At 38.9% G+C, this 19,622-nt stretch overlaps 1 protein-coding gene across 1 annotated transcript in view; it reads left to right on the forward strand.

Annotated features, from left to right (window-relative positions):
- The window catches only part of tmem132e (transmembrane protein 132E), a 533,792-nt gene that overhangs the window by 464,409 nt on the left and 49,761 nt on the right, over window positions 1–19,622 (forward strand). Inside the window, exon 8 of the mRNA XM_060847811.1 lies at window positions 9,229–9,420. Coding sequence (XP_060703794.1) covers window positions 9,229–9,420 — 192 coding nt within the window. The remainder of the gene's footprint in view (window positions 1–9,228; window positions 9,421–19,622) is intronic.

The raw sequence follows: 19,622 nt of genomic DNA on the forward strand, positions 1-19,622 counted from the left end.
TTTGTGGATTCAACCAGGGTGCATCTCAGGGTTATACTTTACCCCTCAGTTTAAAACCTTCTACCTTGTCTTGCTATTTAGTACAGACACAGCCAAGCAGCTTGGTATAGATGTCAGCAGTGATCAGTCAAATGTTGGATATGTTGATTTACAACATGCTGCCAGTAACGTACGCAGCAACTACATTGTGTATGCATTACCCAGATGGCCTAAGGGTGTGCTCCCTAGTCAAGCAAATAGTCAAGTTTGCATTCAGTTAGTGGGTTCTGCCACAATAAGTCAAAAATAGTACCCCATAGCTTGGACACAGTCAATTGGCCACTTGGGATAGTCAGGGTCAGTGGGTCTGTATCACTACAGTTCAAGAGCAGGCAGCAATCAGTCCTGCAGGTGCAGTGTAACCAGGTCAGGAATTCATGGTAGATCAGATGGAAAGCCACAGAGATATGTCAGGGATCCGATACTCATGAGGCAAGTGGTACCTGGGTATTCCCAGAAGAGAATAAAATCTTTTTTTTTCATATGCTTTTCCTATTGTGAAATAAAAATGGAGATTTTCAGCCATTTGAAAACCTTGCAGTATGTGGTAGTCCCACATTGAACAGTGAGAAGATATTTGGTTTTACTGGGCACTGTGGAAAGAGTAACACCCCTGTGGACAGGGCTCTAAGGTGGGATAATACTAAGGATGGGTAACCTGTGTAGCTTGGTTCTTGGATAGGAGTACAAGTATCACTTGCATTTGTAATGATGAGTCAGCCAGAGCCCTGAGAAGCATTTGTTTTGGGTTCCCTTTGATTTGATTTATTATAGTCACATTTACCTAAGTACAGTGAAAAGCTTTGTTTTGCAAGCAGTACGCAGTTCATAGCAAACAGGAACATACAGATCAAAGGGTGCTTAGAAAGGCTGAGGCACACAGAATACAATCCACAGGAGGTGCACAAAGCAAGATCAACATTAGGAAGATCAACATTATTTGAGCATTATTTCCTTCCTACCACAATGCACTATATGAAGGGCAAGTCCTGCTGATAATGTTTGACTGGATTCTCAGCTGGCATAAACAAGACCGCAGCAGTGGCAAGTGCTTTCACCTCCGCTGAAAGGGAACGTAAGGTGACCAAGGCCCCTTTGAGGTGCATTGGTAATTAGGGGTGTTTTGTGGAATAACATGAGAAATTTTGCTTGGATACATGGGCAGAAACTCTGAAACTCACCAAAATTGTCACTTAGCCAATTTCTGGTAAAATCTCAGCACCTTTTTACACGCTGTTAGTATTGCTTTTATAATGTGTTTTGAAATATATTTATCGTAGAATATAGAACTGTACAATGCAGGGTCAACAAGTGGCAGAGAATATAATAACCTGTACCCTTACTCATTCCGGTTTGGGAGATCTTTTCTGCCTGCAAAATGACTGTCACATTTATCAAGATTTAAAATATGGACTCGAGTTCTCAAGTTCTTTCATTGGCTGTGATAATGTATTGGGTTGCCATGAGGATGTTACAGGTGCTATATGAATGCGAGTAACTCCTTTAGCTATCTCATTGACTCTTTATTGAAATCCACTGTAACATTGACAAATTAACTGCAACGTTGATCAATAAGTAACTAGCAACTACTTTAAACCAAGAGAATCAAACTATGTTCTGTGACAATATTGATTTCCCTCCACAAGCATTCATAAGCAGATAAGTATAAATAATAGCATAGCACACAATAAAGTATGAAAAGTATCTGCAAAGGTTACCTGATTAATCTTAGTGAGTGACAGCCATCATTTCATTGAATGTAATGTTTGCTGATGTGAATTTCTAATAAATTTACACATGGTTTCCAAATATTAGAGTAAGACAGCCAGCATCAGATCATCTGGACTTCCCCGATATTTTGTATGAAATCTGCAGAGGAAAGCAGTAATATTGATTCAAAATAGAAATTTAAGCTTTGAGTCAGGAATTCTTCTTAAAAGGTAACTTCAATGAAGAACATTTATGTCTTAAGTATACTGTCATTTTTCAGCAAAATTGCTTTGCACCAGTAAATATAAACGAAGATACATTAATAAATAAATACCAGTAAAATAAAGAACTTCCTGCAACCTCATGATCAACTATATTGAAGATAGTAATACATTTTTGTGATGTTGTACAAGGCCGTTCTGATCAAGTGTATCTACTTAGTATCATCGCTGTTAGTAGACTAAGCCACTGTATGGAGGAGGATTTATTTTACTTTTGGCAAAACTATTGCATTTTCATTTTGGAGTCCAGTGATTGTAAAAAACAAATCCATCAAATTATATTAAACATGTAATTGGCCTTTGTCAAGGTGATCCGAAAACCAACTGCATGACTTGTGACTTAATCACAAGTATTCATTTGAATCATGTTTCAGTGTTAGCATAAGTTTTATTTACCAGTTTTAAACTCTTCTATTAATTCTGCAGAGCAAGCATGTCTAACATGAACTTGTTTTTTCACATTCTGTTTGTGATGGAATATATGGTTTCACAAATTGGATTTTTGACCTGTCCTACAGGGCTCTGCTGATCTGCTGAATTTTCCATTAGTGCAGGATATTGCAGGAAACAGGTGTTAGAACTGTCTGTAGTGTTACATGCTGAAGATGTGCGCAGTAATGTAACTATTAGAAGTGTTTCACCCACTCAGTCTACTGAAATTGCTAATGTCAACCTGTAGAAAGACTAGACATATTGCACAAAAGGTGTTAAAGCAGAATTTGAGACTGAAAATCATGATATTCAATGCACAGCTTAGACTTCAAAATCTAAGTCCATACAGCTATTTTATCATTCTATTTAAACCACAAAATATCAGGGATTTCTGGGAGCAATTCAGGAGACACATCAGAGATCCATTCCAAGGAAAAAGAAACATGGAACAGGGAGGATGAGGCAACCAGAGCTGACTAGAGAAGTCAGGGACAGCATAAAAGCAAAAGAGAAAGCAAATAATGTGGCAAAAGGCAGTGGGAAACCAGAGGATTGGAAAACTCATGAAGACCAACAGAGGCCAACAAAAATGACATAAGAGGGGAGAAGATGAGATATGAGGGTCAACTAGTCAGTAATAAAAAAGAAGACTAGGAGTTTCTTCAGGTAAATAAAGAGCAAAAGTGGACAATGGGCTGCTGGAAAATGGCACTGGAGAGATAGCAATGGGGAACAAGGAAATGGCTGAGGAATGAAATAATTACTTTGCGTCAGTCTTCATGGTGGAAGACATGAGTAATGTCCTAAGATTTAAAGAGAATGAGGGGACAGAGCTGAGTATGGTGATCATGACCAAGGAGAACGTTCTAGCAAAACTAAATGGCCTGAAGGTGGGTAAGTCACCTGAATGACTATACCCCAGAGTTCTAAGGGAGATAGCTGAAGAGATGGCGGAAGCATTAGTGGTGATCTTTCAGGAATCACTCGAATCAGGGAGAACCATGACACTCCTGTTTAAAAAGGGAGTAAGGCAAAGACAGAAAATTGCATACCGATTACCCTAACCTCGGTCGTTGATAAGATCCTAGAATCCATTATGAAGGATGTGATTACTGAATACTTGGAAGTGTATGGTAAACTAGGGCAAAGTCAGCAGGGTTTCATCAAGGGGAGGTCATGCCTGACAAATCTGCTAGGATTCTTTGGGGAAGTAATGAGCAGGTTAGGCCAAGGAGAGCCGATGAATGCTATCTACCTGGACTTTAAGAAGGCCTTTGACTAGGTGTCGCATAGGAGGCTACTGAGTAAGATAGGGGTCCATGGCATTCAAACTGGAACTCCATTAACAAACACATCGATTTGTACTCTATTTACCAACCTCTCAGAAAAAGAACCGGACATGATGTCACCTACCACAACAGACCAAGACTCATAAATAGCAAGTGGGACATTACCTATCATGGTAACAAAACATATGAAAACAAATCTACCAGCTCAGTGAGCAAACATACAACCTGTTTGATTGTCATTGTGGAGGGAGGAGAAGAAGAGGTAGGCTGTGATGAAAATGGAATTTCAAATACTGTGACTGCATTTGTGGGTATATAGTGGGGAAATGCCACAGAAGTCCCTGAAACAAGCCAGAAACATAAGAATTAAGGTTAGTTTACCTCGGAATGCTACATGGATAGGATTACCAGCCAGTCCTTGTGATCACAAGTCCTCATCCAGCATCTGGCATTATTCTGAGATGCTGGATCAAGACATCATTTATTTACTCTACTGCAGAATTGCAACAGTGAAGCCTATGAACCCTAGTTCTCTTCATTCCTCTCATCTCTTTGATGGATCTGGTCCTGCTGCTTTCCTTTGGAGGTTGTGCATAGGCTTTTGAGGTGTTCTTGCTGGATTTGATGAAGGTCTTGGCTTTTTGTCTCCTCCAGTTCATTCCCAATAGGAGCAAAGCCATAAGAAAAGGAAGACATAGCATCTGCAATTTTATCTCCATTAGAAGGTAACCTGTGGAGGAAGTAAGATCAGTGTAATTGAAGGGACACCCTGAACCTCATATCCTTAACAATAAAGCTGAATGTTAAATCCTCATACAGACTGGTGTAGAAGCTTCCCAAGGAGACAGTATCATATTTCAATTACAAGCTCCAAGGTATCTAACCTTGCCAAATGATCAGTGGATGACTAAAATATCTTAATTTCATTAGACATATGCTCCTTGCTGAAAAAGTACTTGTTATAGATTGTGCTGACCAACTGGGAGGTTCTGCTTTAAAATTCCTTGTTACAATAAGACTTATAAAATTTATTGTTTATAAGGAGTGTGTATAATCACTTCAAACCATTATTTGTTATCTGCATTCTTTGCAGAATAATTGACATCCAGATTAAGTAAGAATTGAAGACAAAGAGGTAGCATTGCTTAATCAGTGGAGCCATGATTGTGGCATTGTCTCTTGAGGTGTCTCAAAAATGTTGTAAACTTCAGCCTCCTAGGAAAAAGATTAACTTACTCTACCTACTTTGGATACAGTCTCAGCCATTTTCTGATGTTTTCACACAATTGATTTTCTGATCAATAATGTGAGGTTCACATAACTGAACTGCAGGCTTTGCCTGTGACCCACAAATAAGACCCCCCCCCCAATTTTTCACAGTCTCTTCCATGTTGCTGTTCCCTGTCTGTCTTCACTCTTAGAATTCCACTACCATCAGCTTCCACATATTTTGATTCAACTTCTTTATACTGTAATTAATGTGCCTGCTTTACTCAGAGATCCCATGACTCTAGAGGTCTCTGTGCCGTTGTTGACTCCACAGCCTCCCCATGGAGTAACGATTACCTTCTTGAAATCCTCTTTGAGAGCTCTCAGTCTCTTCTGATCCACTATCGAGTCCCACCCTGCTGTCTTCAATTGCCTATTAGTGACGCCATTCCCTCAATAATACCATAAAATAAGGCCATCACAGATTTGAGTTGCCCGCTTTCTCCAGAATTCCATCGTAAAGAATGGAGCCATTGTCCACAAAGTATCATCAGCAGTTTGTTTTCAAAAGCAAGAGAGAATTGGTTGTGCTTAGCTCGAAGGTAATGACTCCACAAGCATTGGAATCAGGTGAAGAGTCAAATTTCCATGAAGTACACACAGTCAGCACACCAATTGAACCCACACTGTTGGATTTATTTTGCACCACAGTCTAGTCATCTAGACAACTGAACTAACCGTTTCCCAGGAGCCATTCACTGAGCCTGCGAAGCCGCCTTAGAATTAGCGACTAAGCCCACAGGAATGACCAAGGCGCCACCACCATCCCCACTACTCAAGCCCAAACTTAATTGGCCGGACAGTCCCCATAATTTTGATCCAACCACTTCCTCTCAACTGATCTCAACAGCACTCCAACTGACCTACCAAATGACCATGGACTGCTGTCAGTTGACTGGTCTCGGCCAACAACCTGGACTGGAATCAGACCATGCCCATGATTGACTGTGACAGTACCCCTTCATTAATTAAACTCTAACCATAGCCACTAAACAGTTGTCCACTTTGGCTTTCTTAGCCCCATTTTCTTCAAACACATCCATTATGTTTGCCACAAAAACTGCCAGAGTATGCTCCAGCTCTAATGTTGATGTAGCACTGTGCTGTATTGCATATGTCCATTGTCTCTCTTCACTGTTCCCTGCTACTGTAAGCTGTCTGCCTCTCCCTCCATACTAAAAGCAAACCACAGTCTGTCTGCATCTTAAGTCATTTCTAAGGACCTTCTATGCTAACAAACATGCTAAGACACAGAGGCTGCCTACCTTTACCTTGTACGCTTTGAAGTAAATGAAGACACAGACAATATCTGCCGACATATATAATAAACTAGGCTCTCAGTGGAAAATGACTTGTCACAAGATGCAAGTACTACTCTTCATCAGTTCAAAACAGCATGTTTGAAATTCTGAAGTCCGTGTTGCATTGGCAAAGACAAAGCAAGCTGATTTTGTGAGGATGGTGCTTTGCCAATGCTAGGTTGTATAGATTAAAGTTGCAGGGAGAAAGTGCCCATTGATCTTGGAGGCAATTTGTGCAGAAGAAGTAGTACCATATAAGAAAAGCTGGATGGCCAGCACAGCCATTCTGTGACCTACAATTGACAGAGTTGAAGCAAGTCGCCAGGCACCTGCTCTGTTTTCCTGGTTGAGTTTTTGCTCCATCAAGTTTCTCAACTGTGAAAAAGTATATCTGGAGTACAACGTTAATGTAGTAAGTCAGGCTATTAATAAAATGCAAGCACTGACAGTGAGATTCTGAACTCACCAACTAAGGCATGAAGACTTAAACAGGAGAAATTTTCTTTATGTCAAGAATCTGATCTTTTTGATTGTTGCCTGATTTCTCGCCATATTTGAAGGGAGCAGATATACCTTGACCAGCTCCCTAAGATCCTTGTAATTATGTCTGACTAAATGATATTATACATTTGCGATCCAGCTAGAAATCATGTTATCTATAAAATACACATCTTCTGTAGATTCCTTAAGGTTATCCTCCACAACTTCTTAATTAATATATCCATGACAAAGGAGAATTGGTGGCAGTGAACTACTTGAATAATCCTTACTCAGGACCATCTACTGGTGAAGGTGGCAAATACTAAAAGCTACAAGAAATTGTCATCTTGGAAAATAGTAGAGGGTTGAGCAGGGCCTGATTCCAAGCAGTCCTTCCACTTTCAGGAACTCAGCTGACAATCCCACTTAGCTGTTGGGAGTTGTTCATGACACGTTCACCAGCCTGTGCCCCCGAACTAATCCATGTACCATCTGTGATTTATGTGAATATAACTGCTCTGGCTGAGGCAGACAACAGTGAATCCTTTGGGTGTACTTTGTCATCATAATTAGAAGAGGAGATATGATTTTCCATGTGGGCTTGAATCCTTCAGCACATGGCGAAAACCTGCAGTGGGGAACAAAATTATGACATCAGGAGAAGCAAAGTCTGCCAGGAAATGACAGTTTTATATCAGTCTCCAATGTGCCATATTCTGGATTAGTGGTGCTGGAAAAGCACAGCAGTTCAGGCAGCATCCGAGGAGCAGTAAAATCAGACATTTCGGGCAAGAGCCCTTCATCAGGAATACAGGCAGAGTGCCTGAAGAATGGAGAGATAAATGAGAGTAGGGTGGGGGTGGGGAGAAAGTAGCATAGAGTACAATAGGTGTGGGGTGGGGGTGGGGGATGAAGGTGATAGGCCAGGGAGGAGGGTGGAGCAGATAGGTGGAAAAGAAGATAGGCAGATAGGACAAGTCATGGGGACAGTGCTGAGCTGGAAGTTTGGTGGGGGAAGGGAAATGAGGAAACTGTTGAAGTCCACATTGATGCCCTAGGGTTGAAGTGTTCCGAGGCGGAAGATGAGGCGTTCTTCCTCCAGGCGTTGGGTGGTGAGGGAGCGGCGGTGAAGAAGGCCCAGGACCTCCATGTCCTGGGCAGAATGGGAGGGGGAGTTGAAATGTTGGGCCACAGGGCGATGTGGTTGATTGGTGCGGGTGTCCCAGAGATGTTCCTTAAAGCGCTCCGCAAAGAGGCGTCCTATCTCCCCAATGTAGAGGAGACCGCATCGGGAGCAACGGATACAATAAATGATATTGGTGGATGTGCATCCAATGTGCTATATCTTAATACTAGGTTGAAAGCATCCTCATTCTGCTGGCTAGCCAATTCCTGCACTGGGTTGGCTGCCTTGCTCAGCCGTAAAATCCATGACTTCCTGCACATATGTTGCTTGAACTTTAAGGTCGGCTAATTGTCATCCGGTCTTGCACCTCTCTGTGACATTAAAAGTTTCCTTTAGCTGCATGACAAAGTAGAAAGAGTAGAGTCAACAGATACTTAGCTTCCTTGTTACCACATGTCCCCGTGTCAAATATTAGCATATATTCTAATTGGTACACTGATAAATTTGACAATGAAAAGGGGAGTTTTGGGGTTTACTTCCTGTAAACTGTCAAATGAATCGGACACACAGAATCACAGCAAAATACAGAATGACTTTACACAGGAGAAGTATGTTGCTGCAAGCTGGCTTCTAGTTCTATCTCTGCAGAGACCAGATGCTTGCAGATGCAGACCTTTTATAGCTCTTATGATTTGGATTGTAATTACGAGCATTGTGGCAACTTACTCGTTGGCGGAAGTCATACCTACATCTACTTCTGCTGTTGGGAACCACACTTTTATTGAACTCCACCCACACATTTCCCAAAATATTTGATGTTATTGAAAAATATGGACTTTTATAAATGTCATTTCATCCTTATTGAAGTAAGATGGAAAGGTGTTGATGGGACGGTAGTGTAGTGGAGAATACCATTCTAAACTGGGAGTGCTTTTGGAGGATGCCAACTTCAAATTAACAAAATGTAGAATTGTTAATGTAAACATTCAAAGTTTTCCAAAAAATATATCTGAGCTTCACTTCTCTATAATGTTCAACATCAGTTGGTGTGGAGCAACAAAAACGGCATTTGGAAGTGTGTGTACACATTTAAATGTGCTACTTATGATTATGATTAGGTTTGAAATTGCAATTTTTACAAAAAAGGTCTATTTTTTGTGGCTTATTATCAAGCTTGGTCATTTATTGTTGAATAAATAGTAGTTGCACATGTTTATCCTGAAGAATTTCCATACTCTGACTTCTGCTATAATGTTTAATACATGTACACTATATACTTGGTATTCTTTTAATTCTTTCAGGTAGTCTCTCCACTTATGGAGGTTGTACTTGGGGAAGTGCCACTGATTGTTGCTGATGACAAAGTCACTATCACTGACCTCAGAGCAGAACTCGTCTCTGGTCTGTCATTGAGCCTTGAATCAAATCCTGGAACTAGTCACACCTTCATCGCCAAGACAACAGCTCATCAGCGCCTTCAAACACTGAAACAGGTACTAGGGTGATATTCCATCTAAAACTTATTGTTGGAAAGATAAGTATTTGTTAGTAAAAAAGTCCTTGACACACAAAGGGTAATTTCTTTTTCTGTAGAGGAAGTGGACACCGATGCATGACATAATATGTCTCTTTATGCTAAAACGCTTTTTGGGGATGCTGTATGGATTGTGACTGAATGTTGTTACTGCAATGCATTCCCACCCTCATTTTACTGGCTACTCAAGTTATATTCTCTGCCAATACATTGTATTTTAGCTGCACTACACAGTAAGGGTTGGTATGATGGAATTTTAGCCTTGTGGTTGAAGTTCATGGGCACGAAAGTGGATGAAGGGTGAAAATATCAAAAAAACTTCAAAACTGGACTCTGTCTCGCCTATCAGTTCATTCTTTATTCCACCCTTTTCTTGTCATAATTATCACTTTTTCTGAGATGCTATCAGTTCTAAAAGGGTTATTGTACTTCAAACACTAATGGTCTTTTCTCTCCACAATTACTGCCAGTTCTGTTGGGTATCTCGAGCAATTTTTGTTTTTGTTGCAAATCTTCAGCATCCACTGTATTAAAACATCTTCAAACTTCAAATATATTAAATATAATGCATCTCTCCAGTGTCCAAAGAGGAAAATTTGCCCTTTTGTGTTTCTGCAATACAGAATGTTAGTCAGACACAAATTTCTTGTAATTTACTATCACTCTGCTCCCAAGGTACATTAAGATTCCACATATCTTTAACCATGTGCAAATCAAATAATCTTACATTTGAACATATGAAGTCAGAGCAGGAGTTGGCTAGTCGATGCCTCAAGCTTGCTCCATTGGCCATAAATCTTTAGTTTCCCTTACTACCAAAGGTCTGTGGATTTCTGACTTGAACATATTTTGCCATGAATAGAGAGATCTTTGAGGTTGAGATTTCCACAGGTTCAAACTCTTTTTCATGAAGTAATTCCTCTCTTAGTTCTAAGTTGGTGACCCCTTATAATTAAGGGGGAATACTGTAGATGTTGGAATTCTGAAACATACATGGAAAATGCTGGAGAAACTCAGCTGGTCTGGTAGCATCTGGTAACAAAAGTAATGTTTCAAGTCCAGCATGAAGAGTCTCTGAAAAGGAAATATTAACTCTATTTATCTCTCCACAGATGATGCCAGGCTTGATGTGTTTCTCCAGCAATTTCTATGTTTGTTACCAACCCTTATTCTGAGACTATGACCTTCCCAGCCAGGTCACATGTCATCAAAGCTGTCTATGAGTTTTATGTGTTAATGAGATCACCTTTCATTCTTCTAACATCCCTTACATTTGCTTGGAGAATATAGGTCATGTCTACTTGATCTCTCCTCGGGGCAATTCCCATATCCCATGAGTCAGTTTTGAGAACCTGATTGCACTTCCTCCAAGGAAGGCACATCTTTCCCTTGATAAGGAGACTAATACCCACAGAGTATTCAAAGTGTGGTCTCAATAAACCGTATATAATTATAACAAACCTCCTTACTCTTGCATGCCATTTCCTTCATAGTATCACCCAACAATCTGTTCGATTGTTAATTGTTTCCTGCACATAAACATTATTTCATATACAAGTACCATGAACATCCAACATTTTCTATTCTATCAACATTTTAAAAATATTCTGATTTTTTTAATTCTTCTTGCCAAGCTGAACAACTTCACATTTATCCACATAAATCATCAACTAAGGTTAACCTTTAAGATAACCATTACAAATTCTTTTGCGGCATCTTTATGTCTTGCTTACAGCTTTCCCACCTAACTTTTTCTCAAACTTACACCTGAATCCCTTATCTAGATCCTTGATATAGATTATAAATAGCTACAGCCCAAGCTTAGATCCACTATTCCACTAGTTACAGACTGCCAACTTCAAAATAAATCATATATTCCTGTTTTCTGTTGTTAACCAATGTCTAATCCGGGCTAAAATAAAATCCCCAATCCTAGAAATCCTAATTTGTGTAATAACTTCTTGTGTGGCACCTTTTGCAATATACTTTTAAATACAAATACTTTGCATCATTGGTTTTCCCTTAACTATGCAACTCAATAATTTCAATCAAAATGATAATTAAACTAAACAGCACTGTAGATGCTGTAAATCAGAAACAAAAACAGAAATTGCTGAGAAGGTCACTCGACCTAAAATGTTAACTCTGATTTCTCTCCACAGATGCTGCCAGACTTGCTGAACTTATCCAGCAATTTCTGTTTTAGTAGTAATTTCAATCACTTGGTGCTACGGAACTTTAGTATTGCTAAAATAGCAACATACTGTTGAAGTTTTTTTGTCTGCACTCATCAGGACAAACTCAAGAATATCAAATTTCAAAGGAAGCAACAATTTATATTGCAATTGACAGGTCTTTGCATGTCAATATATAGCTCCTAGCAAGGGTACGTGAGCCACATTATGAGGACAACTGATAATCCTAAATTGGCCATTAGTGGCTGAAGCACTGTCTGGCTCACTGTGATTTCATGGCTGGGATTTTACAGGCATTCTTTGGGCAACCGTTGGTGCCAGGTGCCTGTCCTTGGAGAATAGAGCCTCGGAAAAGATGATCTCCTCCTGGGAATTGCCTTGATAAAAGGTGTAATCTCAGCACAAGGTAGGTCCATTCCAGACTGCTAAATCCTGATAGGATAAAAAAAAATTGCTGTGAATAGGTGAACCATCTTGGTCAACATCATCTTCAGAGACTGAGTCTAGTCATCTAGTCATCTTAAACCTTTCTCTCTCTCTCTGAAGCAGGATCTTGTTCAACTTCTTTTCTGAGTGATAAATAGAGTGAATATTAACTGAACTAAATCTAACCATATTGCAAAAGGAAACAAAGCTAAATCTTATCAATGTACAATTCTCAATATGTTTTGAAAGCAATCCATTTCAAACCTGCCTACCTAGAGGGTTCAGGGAATTTCTATTATTAAGACAGTCACATCAAATGAATGTAAGTCCAGGTCCTAGTCTGAAATCAGGTACCTGTCAGACCAAAAAAAACTTAACCCAAATGCAGATTTTCCTGAATTTTGAATTACCCTTTCCATAACACATGAAACCCCACAATAAATTCTTGGTCTATGTTTAAATCACATTTTTAGTGAAAGGTTCAATCAATGAAAGAGTTGGATAGTGAAAAGTCGAGTCTAGAACAACTGCTGAATAATGAATACAACAGAAAAGGGTAAATTAGATAAATGTTGTAAATGCTCGTTAGTGTCCAGAGAGAAAATGACCATTTTTAGACAGTTTTCAGATATTGGACATGTGGTACCTATAATTACATAAAGAGCAATTAGGATGGTGAATGCAACACCATGGATCACTATGCAGCCTATGGTTAGAGACAGAGATCAAATTCCCAGAACTCCTTTCCTAACAACAGTGCGGGTGTTCCTACACAACATGAACAACATTGGTTCACAAGATCTTTCCTCGGGCAATAAAGACAATAAATTTTGTTCATACCAGTAACACTCCATTTCTATGAATAAATTTTAAAATTGATGCTGTAGGGGATGACATCACCAGACGCTCTGTCAACCACTTCACTGCATGTCATGCTGTTTATCCGACTTCAAGTATCAGATGATCAAATAGCTTTCAATTAAATATTGACAATATTGACAATATAGTCAATGGCTTCAATGCCCACTACCAATTCTATTCCCTACCAATTAACTTAATTCTTGCCCTTGTCTGAGGCTAATTTAGCACTTGCAATTATGGTGATCGTCTTGACCCTGAAGTGAGCTTCGTACCCTTATCTGATCAAATGCAGGAAGCTCATGTGCTTCAATCTCTGTAACAGCATCTGTCTCCACCCCCTTATTCATACTTTGTTGCCTTCACACCTAACTATTCCACTAGTTTCGTTATACAGTGTACACTCATCCAAGACCGAGTGCCTGAATATTAAATCTTACTAAGCTCAATTTGCTCATCATACTTATACCTGCTTACTTATGTGTCTCCCTGTTCAGCAAAACCTCCACTTCAAAATTCATAACACTCTTTTCAAATGCCTCATTGTTTTTCCCCTTCCTAATCCTGCACTTTTAATCTATTTTTTCCTCCAATTCTGGCCCCTTGATTTTAATTTGCAGTGAGTGGGCACTCAGTGTTAATTGACAGATTGGCATTGGGATTGGTGGCAGTGAAGCATGGTAAGTACAGCAAGCCTGAGAGCCCCCTGTCTCTTCCCAGATCCACATCTACCAGTTAGTGGTCTCAAATTATCCCTCTTTTCTAACCATGAATCGGTCCCCCTGAAAGAAATTGAAATTTTCATTGCTCCCAGCAAACAATGCAAGCTCCTATTCTTAATTGCGGGCATGGCAAACACATCTGCTTTGCTGCTAACAGGAAAATCTGGGCCAGTATTCTAGCTGATTGCCAATTGCCAAGGATACCTCTACAATGTCCAATTCAATATGGTTTTGGATAGATTTAGCTTTGATGCTATTCAGGTGCAGGGGTTTGCCTCCCTAAATTTAGCATCTCTGTTTTCCATCTCAAAAATGCACCAAAGTGAGTCCACTTTAACTGTCATACAGCTTTGTTTCAAAGATGAGGATTCGCATACAAACTTGCATTTCTAATTCTCATTCAGAATTGGAGTGAGCCATAGTAAAGAAAGATGAGATCACAATTCCAGATATGAGAAGTGCAGAAGACAATAATTGGCCAGTTCTTTATGTGGGTCCAGAAAGCAATATAATTGGACAGCATATTTTTCAACTGGATATGAGTTTTATGTTGAACTTGCTAGTTATATTTCCTGTTTAATTTCCAACAGTTGAATCCACCTGTTTTCCTTTCCACCTGAAATCTATTTTTCTGCATAATAAACAAGTGACAGACTTTGATATGTGAACAAATAATCTTTGATTGCTCCAATGAATGTGGTGTTTCCAAAATTTCAGCATTATGCTCCTTTTCCCAACTACTTTTCTAACTAAATAAAAAAGACTGGCAGATGACTACTGAGACCATGACTACCCGAATGAGATTGATAAGACTACTTACTGTATCTTTATCTATGACCTTCCCTTCTGTATCTGAACGAGTCCTGCCTCCTCCTTTGTTGTGATTGTTAGGGACTAACTACATGAAGTGTTACTTCCTGCTCACCTATTTTAGGTGAGGTTTGGGCAGAGACCTATTGCTGAACTAGGAACCAATTTACTTTACCTGTATTTTACAACATTAATAACCTAAAATGTTTGTATAACATGCCTGAGACACATGGGCTGAAGAGCACTCATTTACAAAATCATTCCTGATAGCTGTTCTTTTGATATCAGTTGTTAAGTTTGGGATACTAACAAAAACAGTTTGAAATTACATAGCACCTTAAGCATATCCCAAGCTTAATGTGGGGTATTATCAAACAAAATTGAACATTGAATCATAAAGGAAGACATTAAGACAGGTGACCAAAAGATTGGTCAATGAGGTAAGTTTAAAGATGATTCTTAAAAGGAGCAAGACATACAAAGGCAAAGAAGTTAAGGAGAGGTTTCAAGAACTTAAGAATCTTCACAGCTGCAGGCACAGCTTCTAAAGGTCAAGCAAAGAAAATTGGGATGTGCATGAGGCCAGAATTAGAGAAGTTACAGAAATCTCAGAGTTGTAGATCTGAGGAGGTTTCAGAGTCATGCAGTAATGAGGCAATGTATAGAATAGTAAGCAAAGTTGTTAAGTTTAAATTTCAGATCTTGCCAGAATATGGGCCAAGTCAACAAGCTTATGAGGTTAGAGGTGGACAAGATTTGGTGAGAGTTAGGATGGATAGGATAAATATGCAAAGTCTTTTTCCTGAGGTGGGGGAGTCCAAAACTAGAGGGCATAGGTTTAGAATGAGAGGGGAAAGATATAAAAGGGATCTAAGGGGCAACCTTTTCATGCAGAGGGTGGTGTGTGTGTATTTAATGAGCTGCTAGAGGAAGTGGTGGAGGCTGGTACAATTACAGCATTTAAAAGGCATCTGGATGGCTATATAATAGGAAGGTTTAGAGGGATATGGGCCAAGTGCTGGCAAATGGGACTAGATTAGGCTGGGATATCTGGTTGACATGGACTAGTTGGACTAAAGGGTCTATTTCCATGCTGTACATCTCTATAACTCTATGACATAAAGAACAAAATTGTGTGAATTTTGGATGCACATGTTTATGGAATGTATGATGTGGGAGGCTGGCAAGAAATGTTGTGTAATAGTTGAGAAATAACAAAGACATGAATGAGGAGTTCAGCAGAGCTGAGCTGAGCTGAAGCAGAGAAGGGAAGACGGCATTGAGGGGGAATAATTGATACTGATAGTGGAGCAATAATGGGTCAGGAACTCATCTCAGAATCAAATAGAACTCCTAAGATTTTGAAAAGTATGCTTTAGCATCAGATACCTTCCATTTAGCTTTTATTAGAAAGTTGATCATCTGTTAGAAAACAATAATTCTGGTCTGTTTGGTATGGTATCAGCCAACAACAACTTTGAGATATATTTTGAAAACTTCCTTTATAGTTATGTGTAAATAACTAATCTACACAGTCAACTACAATATAAATAATCTGCATCACTTTGCTAATTTGATTATGTACATGTTATACAAAACATGCAGTGAATTATCTAAACTGTAACTTTGTCAACTAATTCAAGAGGATGGCTAATATAATAATGTTTTTATTGTTCCATGTCAACATGTGGCTTTCCAAAACATGATAATTATTTGATTCCCTTGGATCGAAGCAGTCATGTGTTAACTTGTAATTGTACACAGTCTGTTTGTCAAGTTGGCTTCTGATGATAATCTAGAAAAAATTGCTTTCATCTTCAAAGGGAAAGGCATCCTTAAGAAAAGATGGTACGCCTCAGGTAGTGAGTGACTTTATCAATTTGAGCATGTCAGTATGAAGTCCACAATGCAAAGTGTTGAAAAGATCTCACACTTGTGAGGAAGAGGAAAATGGGTAGAGGACTGAACATTCCCGTGGGACCTGGGGAAGTGCACTTGCTAAATAACATTTGTGCTTATTTACCTAAGTTGTTATCCTAATTATTCATTTGGAAGGGCTGTCCTCTGGCGTGAATGTAATTACCATCAAGGTCTTGTACATATTTCATGAGATACCAATTTCCTTCTTCAATGGAGTTATTGCCACTTCAACTGCCCTCCTGCACCACTTCCTCAAATTGAGGGTTATTTCTCATTAGGGAAATCTGTGAAATAGCCCCTTGTCACTTGTTTTCAAAAGCGTTGCATTTCTGCACACAAACTCTTCAATAAATTGTTTAATTACAATTTTATTTGTAGATTTTTTGCTATAAAGATTGGTTAGATTCCATGTTTAAAGCCAAAGCAAAAATACTACATAAAGTGGAACATTGCTTTTAGGCTATTAATAATTTATAATGCTGGGCTAATTCAGTCCTGAGGATGAAAAGGACAAGTCTTAGTTGATAAGGAATGTTGTTTGCTTACAAGAACTCCGTCATTAGGATGTTTCATTTATCAATGAAAGTGGTGAAAGCATAAACTTCAAGTATAATTTCCTGTCATTTGGTGCATGGTGAACCGGGTGAATAATATAGCATTAACAACAACGACCTCCAAAATCAGTGCTTGCCAACACACTCCTAAACTATCTATAAATAATTAATTGGTAAATACTGGTTTCTTTCCTAATTTGAGAAAAGAACAAAGTTTCCCAATTTTAAAAATAAAAAGAAAGTGAGATGCACAGCAGGCCGTGCATCTGTACTCTACTGAAGAAATTTGTTCATGTTGACAGCTAGGTTATGAACAAAATAGATATACGACAAACAATGATCACAATCCACTATTGAGAGCACTTACTGCAAGATTAAACTTTGACATCAATTACTTTATATTTCAGTCAGCTATTTAAAAACCTTGCTTTGGTGGCGATATGCTACTTTAAACACACGTTGCTATCAATGTTTTGTCACACACAGTCCATTAACAAGCACTATAAAAGTATTTTATCGTTAAAATTACATGACCTTATCTTGTGATCGTGAAAATGTCAGACAATTGGAATGGTCATTCAAGTTCTTTCAAGTGATATGTCCAAACTGTTTAAAAATAAATGGTTATTGTCTGTTTTTTCCTAATCTGTTGCTTATTTTGTTGAAGTTTAGTCATAGATGAAACAAAAACCGAATTTTCTCCCAATTCACTGATTTTGTTGCTGTAACCTGTGAACACACAAATCAAGAAAACCGCTGCAAATGTGTTATTGAAAAATTGGAATAAAAATTGACTATAATGAAGATTAATATTTTGTTAATTGATTCCCATTCCTATTTTATATTGAATGTCTGCACATTGTGCACTATTTTATCGAGTAGAGCCAATCTGTCCACACTTATAATGCAGCCCCATAGCCTATTGCTTTCCTGTTCTTATTCCATAGCTGTGAGCCAACATTCTAGTTCTAATCTTTATCCAGTCCCCAAACCTTCTCCCATGCAAAGCCATTGTTTAAACATCATTCTTATGCCTCCATTCACTATACCATAGACTTCCTGTGTTCCTCTAGTTCCATGGCTAACCTTTTCATTCAATATAACCATCAATCCGTTCTAAGCTGTACCTCCATTATTCACTTATCTCAAAGGTCAATACCAGCCTTAACATTTCTTCCTAGGGTTTAAGCTCTAACTTATATGCACTCCATGAATATTAGTCTTTCAAATTCTATTCCCTGGGCCTGATTTCTTCACTTGCTCTAGCTTAATTTGATACTTCAAGACTCTACTCAGCCAACCTCTTTAGTTTTCCCATCATCATTTTATGTTGTAGCAAATCATGGACAAATCATTATATTGGTCTAGCCCATGATTCCCTAGCTTTTACAACTATCTGGCCTGGCCCTACCTTCCACCATGTATCATTGTGAATCTCAGCACCCTCCCAAAGCAGGATATATTCACAGTTTCCAGCAGGCTGTGCTTTCTTCAAGAATTATAGCATAAATCAAGGAATGGAGAGATGTATGCTCAAACCCTATGAGACACATTTGCTGGTAATCAAGTCCCACTACTCCATTTGTGTACATTTTAATTCAATCACACAATCTGCCAAATTATGCCTCTCGATTAACCTTATCTAGATTAAAAGAGATTTTCACTCGGTTTCTTTAATAAAATTGAAATTAATCAGAAACAAAACTTATTCCTCAAACAAGCACCAAAACTGGCTAACAACTAAGCTGCATTCTGGAACAAAATGATATTACTTTAATCCCAAAACACATTCACATAAAGACGATAATATTTGCAGGGAGTTGCAAATCTGCAGAGATATCGTCTTTTAAAAAAAGGGACTAAAAATTCAAACTCAAAGGATAACATGAGATGACTTCTCTCAGTTCCCTGGGTTTTCTCACATGAAATGGAAAAAGTTCAGATTGGACTTCAGTTCAATTAAAAGGTCAGTGCTAACCACTGAGTCCCCATGCCACCCCAAGGATGCCATTCAAATGAGGGGAGTGAGACGGTAGTTGTGAGCAATCTTCTTGAGCATTAGAATTCCCTCTTGGTACAATTAGAGATCATCTGTCTACAACATCCCACAGTGACTGAGGCAAGTGCAAACAGGAAGAGCTTCAATGAAAGTGACAGACCAGAAAGGCATTGAGCAGTATAATTGAAGAGCTCTATCTAGTGCCAAGTGAAAGATTGCTGTTCAAAACATTTCTTCTCTCAGAGAATGTTATCACTTGCCACTTGATAGCCAGCTTCATGGAAAGCAGTCCAGCTGATGAAAACTGCATTTGCCTTTAACTGCAGTTCCTTGCTGCTAAGCAACAACACAGTAAGAAAGCAAATAATGGAGCTACACCTTCCAACTTTGATTAAAGGCAAGAACAGAAGCAACAAAGCCACCATTGCACCAGGTACTTCAGGAGCAACACAGTAAAATGACCAGTGACCTTCTTCTCATTCATTCTTCACAGAGCATAGCAATCAGGAATGGTCCCTTTACTGAGTGCTTTCCATGCCCGAGTATTGGGACACAAACCCGAATTATCATTCAAAGTCCAGTGTCCGGGTGGAAATACAATCTTTGGACTGTGTGAAATGTATGAATCAATGAGATTTTTTTGTCAAGAAGTGAAGATGCTAGTGTTGGACTGATGT

The sequence above is a fragment of the Hemiscyllium ocellatum genome, chromosome 31 (assembly GCF_020745735.1).
Source record: "Hemiscyllium ocellatum isolate sHemOce1 chromosome 31, sHemOce1.pat.X.cur, whole genome shotgun sequence".
Lineage (NCBI taxonomy): Eukaryota > Metazoa > Chordata > Chondrichthyes > Orectolobiformes > Hemiscylliidae > Hemiscyllium > Hemiscyllium ocellatum.